The sequence below is a fragment of the Salmo trutta genome, chromosome 8, assembly GCF_901001165.1.
Source record: "Salmo trutta chromosome 8, fSalTru1.1, whole genome shotgun sequence".
Classification (NCBI taxonomy): Eukaryota; Metazoa; Chordata; class Actinopteri; order Salmoniformes; family Salmonidae; genus Salmo; species Salmo trutta.
Window position 1 is genome coordinate 17,475,966 of NC_042964.1, and position 10,097 is coordinate 17,486,062.

Consider the following 10,097-nt stretch of genomic DNA (forward strand, 5'->3'; position numbering starts at 1 on the left):
TCTTTACAGAGTTTAAAGTAGAAATTGTATTAATGTATACTAGGCTACAGTGAAGAGGCCTACCCACCGAGGTACACCCCTACCAAACGCTCAGCTAGTAGCCTAAACTTGAGTTAGTACATGAATGACAGGGATGAGACTGACTTTCACTCTGTAAGTGTTTCCCCCATATACCCTCACAGTAATGCTCCACCCCTGTTCACCCTACATATCAGGATATGTTCTATGTATAACAGTCCTCCTATAGGTCATCAGGAGTACTGCCTGTAACTGTTGCATGGGTGGGGCTAAATCTATTTAAGGCACACAACTGAGTTTGACAACAAGAGCATACTGGTACATGTATGTGTAATGTATGCTTGAAAATGTACTGCATACTTACCAGATAACATTATACTTTTAACCAAATTAAATTAAGGATATTCATATATTCTCTTTAAACACTGCCTCAGTATTGGACATCTTTGATTCAGCTGGTGCCTAAATAGCAAACTAAACAATGTATAAAAACAAAATAAACATCCTCTGGACACCACGAAGTGTGTATGCTTCACCCATCCTCAACATAATATCCTATACAGTAAGCATTGGTTAACTTTGCATGGACTATATGAGCGATTTTCCGTTACGAAGACCATGGTTGGCTGAATAAGGTGTTAACAAAAATGACGCGTCCAGTTCGACCAATCACCAATAACCCCATAGTTGAAGTGTTGTCTACATGGGTGGACTTTTTCCACTCAAGACACAGGTTGTGAAGAGGACATCTTCAAAGATGATATCACTGTGTCTGATACTGGCACTTCTTGTAGAGATGGGTAAGTCCAACTTTTATATTTCTCTGCTTAAGGGATGTACACTCAGGTACTTTATAGATGCAATTCATATATGTATGTTTTGGGTATATAAAGGACTTGTGGAAGTAACGGATCATGTCTCTGTGTGTATTCTAGCTGCTGCACAATCCTCAGAAATGGATCTTGTCACGGCCAATGTTGGAGAGACAGTGACTTTGCACTGCTTCTATAAAGAAAACCTGGCACTGTACTTTATGTGGTATAAGCAAACAATGGGTGACAATCTTCAAATCTTATCAGTCTTTTACAAGTATAACAAGAACGCAACATTTTACCATGAATTTAAGGGTAACACTCGCTTCTCAGTGCAAAGCGGTGAAGGAATGAATCACCTAAAGATCTCAGACATGCAGCTCTCTGATTCAGCCACATATTACTGTGGGAACTCTTATGCCAACCAGGTGGAGTTTGGAGCAGGAGTCATTCTCACTGTGAAAGGTACAACATCTGAATTTACAAAGAAAGGAAATAGTAACTAATGTTCTGCAACCACAATCTTTAGTTTTTTTTCGACTTTATGTTTTGATACAATGGCATAATTATGCTGTATATGCATAATCAGATATGACTGTGTATGATTTCAACAATGTTAACTTGGGACACAACATTGGGAACAGATTTACTGACTTATTGATCCTCTTGTCAGGTTCAGAGTCAAGAAACATGACTGTGCTCCAGCAGCCTGTGTCTGAGTCAGTCCAGCCAGGAGACTCTGTGACTCTGAACTGTACAATGCACACTGATACCTGTGCAGGAGAACACAGTGTATATTGGTTCAGACATGGCTCAGGAGAATCCCATCCAGGAATCATTTACACCCATGTAGACAGGAGTGATCAGTGTGAGAAGAGCTCTGAGGCTGGGTCTCCTACACAGAGCTGTGTCTACAACCTCCCCAAGAGGAACCTCAGCCTCTCTGATGCTGGGACTTACTACTGTGCTGTGGCCTCATGTGGGGAGATACTGTTTGGGAACGGGACCAAGCTGGACATTCAAGGTAGTTGATATGGCTTGCATCTTTTTATATATTTTACTAATCTGCTGTGTAGAATATTAATTTACTTGCTTTTCTGAGTGTCCTCTATCAATATTTGAATGTCCACAGGCCATAGGGCAGACCCTCTTCTCTTGGTGTACTGCCTGGGTGTAGGATTGGCTTTCTCGTTAATCCTGATCATTGTCCTTGCTTGCATCATGTACAAGATGAATCAGAGAAAGTGTCTGCAGTGCAGAGGTAAGATACACCCACTCAAAGTTTCACTGGAAGACCTGTACAATATAAAGAAGATGAATCAGAGAAGTTGCTATTCTTTAATATCACCATCTACAGATGTATCTGCAGTGGAAGAAGGAGTTGCATCTTTATCTTTGTGGTATTTCTTTTCAGGATCCGTCTCTCTGACAGCATGTCCAGCAGTCTCTTCTCCGGATGCAGGGGTAAGTACAATTCCTTACATTTTGTATGACCATAAAAATATGTATGAAAATGTTTATGTTAAATAATAATATATGGTATTATTTCCCCCTCCCCCTTTATAATTGTTTCTCACAGGCCCAAGATGCAGACCATCTCCATTACGTAGCTCTGAATCTGAGCAACAAGAAGATCAAGTCTAGACGACAGAGAGGTCACATGGAGACAGTGGTGTACGCTGGAATTAGACAGTAGAACTGGATGAATGAAACACTCCAATGAATTCTCTTTTTATCAACTCTCCCTTTATTAACATTATTATCTGTATTACTGTAACATATAATTACTGTAGCTACTTGAATTAAGTGCATTGCTTCTCTGCCAAACTCATTTTAAATGGACTTGCTTGTGATAAGATGAATAAAGCATTTAACAACAGTCAAGACAAAGGAACTTGAATGTATTTATTTAGGCCAAACTCAGGATTTTTAAAGGTGCAATATGCAGAAATCGCTACCCCATTTCCTGGTAGCTAAAATTCTAATAGTTCACCTAGTTTCAAGTTTAGGTGACAAAACAAGCAATGCATAGTGCAGAGAATCCTTTTACCACCTAAACACCTGTGAAATATCTTTTCAATAACCAAAAATATTGTATTTTCAGCTGTTTAAAGCTGGTGTACAAAACCAAAGTAAAAGACTCACAAACTAAACTTAAGAACGGGAAGCATAGAAATATAGACCGTAGAACAGATCTACCACTTCTTAGACTTGCTTTAATTGAGAATGAATCAAATCAAATACATTTTATTTGTCACATGCGCCGAATACAACAGGTGTAGACCTTACCGTGAAATGCTTTGTCATGACGTTGGCCTGTGGGTAAGGTTTATGACCCCCCCCCCATAAATACCTTTCTCCCTTCTTCTCTCTGACCCTACTGAAGGACTTGAATAGCCTGTGTTAAATATAGAGTCTGGGAACATCAAACAAATGGGGAAAGGAACCATATTTTGGTAATAAAACCAGTTGGAAATATTCTTTGGAACGTAATGAGTATGGATGTCAGTTCGTTGTTATCTGAGACATTATGACTGATGACAGGACGACATAAACTGTACCTGAGAAAGTATACACCCTCTAGTTATCAGAGTAACATGGAATTGTTATGCAATTGAAATGTTTGATATTGGAATTGTTTGTTAGGAGATTAAATGTAATTTTAGCTTCCAAATGAGAGAATTGGGTTTTCATAAGGAAAGTGCCCTGCTTGATCAGTGGCCCACCCCTGTGAAGAGACAGGGGTTATAAACGATGAAACACATCCCTCCCCCTCTCCACTATATAAGCCTTTGACGAAAAGATAACCACGTGGTTCCAGTACGGGAGGTCTGCAGCCTCTACGTTAGAAGGACACACATGTCAAGGACAGAACTAAGCCAACCTCGGCGTGAGCTATGGTATGAACTGGTATGAACTTTGAGCTTATTCACTACAGAAGTGCTACTTCCTAGCCGTTGAGTTAGCAGCGGCCGCTGTAGACGTGGGCTAGGAAAGGACGGACGACGGATCCAGTCTAACAGATGGACGAAGATACCACCACGTATCTAATTTACCACCAGAGACATTCTTCCGAGTACGTACAGGAAGATCTGTTGGCTGACCCGGCCAGCATCTATGACCAATCTACCGAAGCGCAGCTCAGAGTAAATATTTATTGCATTTTCCTTTTCCAAATGGGCGGTAATTTAGAATGCATAAGATAATGTATTTACGATAGCATAGCTGCTGTTTCTTCGTTCTTAAATCTTCCCGCTCTTTCATTCAAGCCCAACCCCCTTTCCTTTGTGTAACCAGCTTTCATACAGGTTCCGTCCACCAGGACGTTTTCTGTATGACATCATTTGTATTCTGTGTATATGTAATTCTGTGTGATTAGTTTAGGTATTTAGTAAATAAATAATTAAACCCAATTTTGTATTGCTGATTCAACTTGTTAGCCAGGGTTCATGAAGATAGCCAAGAATTTACAACTTTCATTATGAGACTGAAAATAAGATAAGGGTTAATATTGACTGCTATCGATGTAAAATATTACTAAGTATTTTAAGAGTTTATTCGGAAGATAACGGCTCTATAAACGTTCTTCCGTGGTGCCCCGACTTTCTAGTTAATTACATTTACATGATTAGCTTAATCAGGTAATATTAATTACAGAGAAATCATTTTATAAGTTAGCATGTCATATCACTTAATCCGGCAAAGCCAAAGACACGACAGCTTACTTACAAGCCCTTAAACAACAAGGAACTTGAAGCTCTCAACCTGCTCCACAACAGCCCTGACGATGAGAATGGGGGCATGCTCGGCCCTCCTTTTCCTGTAGTCTACTATCATCTCCTTTGTCTTGACCACGTTGAGGGAGAGGTTGTAGTCCTGGCACCACACTTCCTGGTCTATGACCTCCTTCCTATAGGTTATCTCATCGTTGTCGGTGATTAGGCCTACCATTGGTGTGTCGTCGGCAAACTTAATGATGGTGTTGGAGTCATGCTTGGCCATGCAGTCATGGGTGAACAGGGAGTACAGGAGGGGACTAAGCACGCACCCCTGAGTGGCCCCCATGTTTAGGATCAGCGTGGCAGATGTGTTGTTGCCTACCCTTACCACCTGGGGGCGGCCCGTCAGGAAGTCCAGGATCCAGTTGCAAAGGGAGGTGTTTAGTCCCAGGGTCCTTAGCTTAGTGATGAGATTTGAGGGCACTATTGGGTTGTACGCTGAGCTGTAGTTAATGAACAGCATTCTCACGTAGGTATTCCTTTTGTCCAGGTGGGAAAGAGCAATGTTGAGTGCAATAGAGATTGTGTCATCTGTGGATCTGTTGGGGCGGTATGCAAATTAGAGTGGATCTAGGATTTCTGGGATGATGGTGTTGATGTGAGCCATGACCAGCCTTACCAAAGCACTTCATGGCTACAGACGTGAGTGCTACGGGTCGGTAGTCATTTAGGCAGGTTAACTTGGAGTTATTGGGCACAGGGACTATGGTGTTCTGCTTGAAACGTGTAGGTATTACAGACTTGGCCAGGGACGGGTTGAACATGTCAATAAAGAAATATCTATAACTCAAATTTCGATGTGAATTTGGTTGGGTCGCACAAAGTTACACGTTGTTGCTTTAAGAACGGAAACATAGAAATAGCGCACTTAGAACAGAACTACCGCTTCATAGACTTGCTTTCAATAAGAGTGACAGATCTATAACTCACATTTTTATGTGAATTTGGTCAGGTCGCCAAAAAAAGTTACGCATTACAGCTTTAATTTGTAGTGTTAAACCATTCTCATGCCACTAGCATGCCCTCAAACACACAGCAACCTGTTTACAGTTACTCTGCGGTTTGTGATGAACACAAAATGAGGATGTATCTGAGCTTTTTTAGGGCCTGTTGGCTTTGTACACAGTACCCTCTGCTCCCTCTCTTACTCTCTGCTCTACTCTTTCTCTCCTCACTCTCTCTCTCTCTCTCTCTTTCTCTCTGGTCTCTCTCTCTCCCCTTCTCTCTCTCTCTCGCTCTCTCTCTTTCTCTGTTTCTCTCTTTCTGTGGTTTTCAGCCGGATGTCTCAGAACTCTTAGCTCTTTCATACTCTAGGCTATACTACTTGCTCTTCAAGTTGACCATTTTAACAACCGTAAACCAACTCTTTTGATGAGGCATCTTATCTATACATAGTCGACTGAAATCTGTGAAACACTGAGCTATATATTAGGTTATTTCAACTAGAGCTGTAGTTTTTAGTCAAACACAACACAGTTTTAACTGTGAAGTATTATCATCACCTATAGGACTAGAGGAATCTGCTTCCTCAATAACAACATCATGGGGAGGGATTCTATCCATCCAATCCAAATGAGTATAAATCCTGAATTAGAGATTTTTTTCCATTTATGTTTTTTAGTGAGGTGAAGTGACTGTGTGGTGATAGAAGCCCTAGTGGATGACAGTGTCATTCTATGCATACTCCCAACAAGTTCACAACTATGAGTCTCTTGACGTAGACAACAGTAGCTGTAGTGATTAAGAATAAGGGATGCCAAACTTGAATGATTAATACAGCATTTTTACTAAATCTATAAGGATAAGAATATAATACAGTCGTTGTGTTTCTGATTCAGTCCAACCTGTGACTGCACAATGTGAAGAAGATTGTCCTTCCTGAATAAGGCGTCAACAAAAATGATGCGTCCAGTTCGACCAATCACCTGTAACTCCATTGTTGAAGTGTTGTCTACATAGGTGGACTTTTTCCACTCAAGACAGGTTGTGAGGAGGATGACACCTTCAAAGAGGATCACACTATGGCTGATATTTCCACTTCTTGTAGAGATGGGTAAGTCCAACTTTTATATTTCTCTGCTTATGAGATGTCCGCCCTTGATTTTGATGCATGAGATATCACATGTAATACTTTACAGACACTTTGAATATTCTAAGTTGTATTTTGGGTATGTAACAGCAAATATACTATATTGTTCATCTTCCTTAATAGATGTAGTAGCTGGTAATGAGTCCTCATCCATACTTCAGGACAGTGGCTTCATATCAGCCAACGTTGGAGACACAGTGATTGTGCACTGCTTCTATGAAGGCCACATAGCCATGCATTTCTCCTGGTACAAGCAACCCTTGGGAGATAAGCTTCAACTCTTCTCAACTGTCTATAAGTTTGACAGGAACGCAACATTTTACCATGAGTTTAAGGATAACCCTCGATTCTCAGTGGAAAACGGCCAAGAAAAGAATCACCTAAGGATCTCAGACATGCAGCTCTCTGATTCAGGCACATACTTCTGTGGAAGTGCTTATGGCAACAAGGTGGAGTTGGGAGAAGGAGCCATTCTCTTAGTAAAAGGTAAATTTACAGATATACGGTGAAAATATGAGTTAATATCTTAATCAGATGAGATATTTATTTAGAAAATGTTGAGTTTGAACACAGTCTACAGTAATATTCTAGAGATTCAATGGGTTAATTGATCTTCTTGTCAGGTTCAGGGTCCAGAAACATGACTGTGTTCCAGCAGCCTGTGTCTGAGTCAGTCCAGCCAGGAGACTCTGTGACTCTGAACTGTACAATACACACTGAGACCTGTGCAGGAGAACACAGTGTCTATTGGTTCAGACATAGCTCAGGAGAATCCCGTCCAGGAATCATTTACACCCATGTAGACAGGAGTGATCAGTGTGAGAAGAGACCTGCGGCTGGGTCTCCTATACAGAGCTGTGTCTTTAACCTCCCCAAGAGGAACCTCAGCCTCGCTGATGCTGGGACTTACTACTGTGCTGTGGCCTCATGTGGGGAGATACTGTTTGGGAATGGGACCAAGCTGGACATTCAAGGTAAATCCCATTTAATCTGTAAATATCCCCAACAATACAGTATATTCATGCAAACGGCCTACCTCCAAATGATCTCATTAACTTGTCTCAAAAAGCTATACTGTCACGTCCTGACCAGTATAAGGGGTTATTTGTTATTGTAGTTTGGTCAGGGCGTGGCAGGGGTGTGTTTGTTTTGTGTTGTCGGGGTTTTTGGGTATTGTTTTATGTTTTGTATTTCTATGTTCTTTCTGTGTTGGCCTGGTATGGCTCTCAATCAGGGACAGCTGTACATCGTTGTTGCTGATTGGGGGTCATACTTAGGTAGCCCTTTTTCCACCTGTCTTTTGTGGGAGTTGTTTTTGCACTGCTGTGGTTTGCCTGTAAACTGTCTAGCTGTCGTTCATTTTTTTCTTGTTTTGTGTAGTGTTCAAATAAAGTTAAGATGAGCATTCACATACCCGCTGCATTTTAGTCCAATCACTACGACGATCGTGACATATACAATATCACCATCAGCTTTTGATGTCATACTTTACTGTTTGATGATCGTCCTAAGCGCTCATGAATACAATATGAATTCTCTGATACCCTTTCCACAGTTCCAGAACATGATTCTCCATTTGATCTGAGTCCTACTGTTCTGGCCTTGGTCGTCTCCAACATCGTTCTGGGGATAGTGACCCTTCTACTTGTCTGGGCGTTGTGCAAGACTCTGAACAGAGATAGCAGAGGTATTACTTTATATCTAATGTATCCAATGTATCTAATGTTATAGCTGATGTGTCTAATGTTACATGCATCTCTATGCAATGTACATTCTGTAAATATCAGTTAGATGCCCAAAGTATAAGCACTGTTAATTAACTACATGAGGTTAAACATAGATTGTCATAAAAAATAATAGCTAGCCTTCCTTTATTTCAATCTCTATGAAGGGAGGACTGATGTCCCAACGTCCCAGGGCAATCAGGTAAATATGTTAACATTTACAGTATATTTTTTGTTTTTACAAGAAACTGTCATTTAACTTTCCTTACAGCTAGTATTCAGCTTATTTGTGCATTTTGTGTTATTAAACTTTTTTGGAAGTAATACGTCACTGTACTAGATGTAACCTACTGATCTTTGTGATCGCTGTTCATTTTTCCATGAAACTTCTGTCTCTGTTCCACTGACTGTCAGGTCATTGTAGTGGGTGTACAGTCTGAACAGTCATGTCTTTTGTAGAGTGTTTTCTTCCACAGGAGAATAGAAACATTATATAGTAGATCATGATGTCATCATAATGGTTTTCCTCATGGCTCCTCCCCCCTCAGAATCAAGACAGTGACGTGTTGAACTACGCAGCTGTGAGTTTCACCCCCAAGAACAACTCCTCCTCTAGAAGAGTGAGAGAGAAGACCAGCAGAGAGGATGCAGTGTACTCTGATGTCATATACCTTCAGCAGCAGTGAAGGATATCACCACTGTCACAGACTACAAAAATACGTTTTACAATTTGTAGCATAATAAAACTGCTTTTAGTAACAAAAATTACTATGGATTGTTCAATGTAACAAATAAACTGTTGTGTTAACATTGTCTGTATGCTAGATGTATATAATGATCCTGTAATGCTTTTTATTGTAAGAAATCATATGATACAGAATCCCATTTTTTCTCTATTACTATGTGTTTTAACATGATAAACCATACATTTTTACGTTCTGTACATCTCTATTCTCTGTTTACAGTAAATCTCTGCGACCACATATACAATGTGATTAAAAGGAATAGCAGTGCCTTTTTATTTGACCTTAATTTAGTTATGTTTTGTCTTGTTGATATACAAATAGATTTTTCAGGAGACCTGGTTCTCGCAGACCGTGAGAATCTCTCTGACTCCACATACCGCATAGATATACATGTACATGTAATACCCTTGTTTGAACCAAGTATTGAGTTTATTTGTTATAATTAATTGGTATTATATTTAAAAGATGATTGAATTGCTCCTAAACTGTAATGTTGTTAATGCATTATGCTTTTTAAAGAAATATTTATTTAATGTATAAGTGAATAGTTTGTTTTACTTTGAAGTTTAAGTTTTGACCAATAAGGTCGCTTGTTAAGTTGTGGCCAATGGGAGTTGACCTGGTTAACGGGACGCCTGGGAAAAAAAGAGGGAAAAGACATTGATAAAAGGATGGACGTTTTACATTAGGACGGTTGGTGAAGAAAAATTATAAAAGACGACAGAACTAGAACAAAAACCATACCTACTAAGACATGAAGGGAAATACATATTTTATTTTATAAAAGAGTTGTCATAATTTTGTTAAAACTTAGTAAAGACTGAAGCTACCATCTCGTCGTGGAGGTATTTGCCAGCCTTGAGGTTAGCCTAGCATCGTGTGACACTGGGAGATAATTGCTTGGGAAGCTTAATGAGTTCGTGTTCCCA

At 40.0% G+C, this 10,097-nt stretch overlaps 2 protein-coding genes across 2 annotated transcripts; both read left to right on the forward strand.

The window, feature by feature from the left end:
• Positions 1-701: 701 nt before the first annotated feature.
• On the forward strand, positions 702-2,720 carry LOC115198318 (uncharacterized). The gene is made up of 6 exons (XM_029760208.1): positions 702-818; positions 954-1,295; positions 1,504-1,854; positions 1,963-2,091; positions 2,245-2,294; positions 2,410-2,720. The coding sequence occupies exons 1-6, from the start codon at positions 722-724 to the stop codon at positions 2,524-2,526; spliced, it is 1,086 nt and encodes a 361-aa protein (XP_029616068.1). The 5' UTR covers positions 702-721; the 3' UTR covers positions 2,527-2,720.
• A 3,882-nt stretch (positions 2,721-6,602) lies between these two features.
• LOC115198323 (uncharacterized) lies at positions 6,603-9,451 on the forward strand. The gene is made up of 6 exons (XM_029760214.1): positions 6,603-6,662; positions 6,822-7,184; positions 7,322-7,672; positions 8,254-8,385; positions 8,590-8,624; positions 8,971-9,451. Exons 1-6 carry the CDS (start codon positions 6,605-6,607, stop codon positions 9,106-9,108), a joined length of 1,077 nt encoding a protein of 358 aa, XP_029616074.1. The 5' UTR covers positions 6,603-6,604; the 3' UTR covers positions 9,109-9,451.
• The last annotated feature ends 646 nt before the right edge of the window (positions 9,452-10,097 follow it).

Bases quoted from the DNA above. Each gene is read 5' to 3' on its own strand.
- LOC115198318 (XM_029760208.1), top strand. From the start codon at position 722: ATGGGTGGACTTTTTCCACTCAAGACACAGGTTGTGAAGAGGACATCT. The intron at 819-953 runs GTAAGTCCAACT...TGTGTATTCTAG, and splicing joins GGCACTTCTTGTAGAGATGG to CTGCTGCACAATCCTCAGAA. The intron at 1,296-1,503 runs GTACAACATCTG...TCCTCTTGTCAG, and splicing joins AGTCATTCTCACTGTGAAAG to GTTCAGAGTCAAGAAACATG.
- LOC115198323 (XM_029760214.1), top strand. From the start codon at position 6,605: ATGACACCTTCAAAGAGGATCACACTATGGCTGATATTTCCACTTCTT. The intron at 8,386-8,589 runs GTATTACTTTAT...ATCTCTATGAAG, and splicing joins TCTGAACAGAGATAGCAGAG to GGAGGACTGATGTCCCAACG. The intron at 8,625-8,970 runs GTAAATATGTTA...CTCCCCCCTCAG, and splicing joins CAACGTCCCAGGGCAATCAG to AATCAAGACAGTGACGTGTT.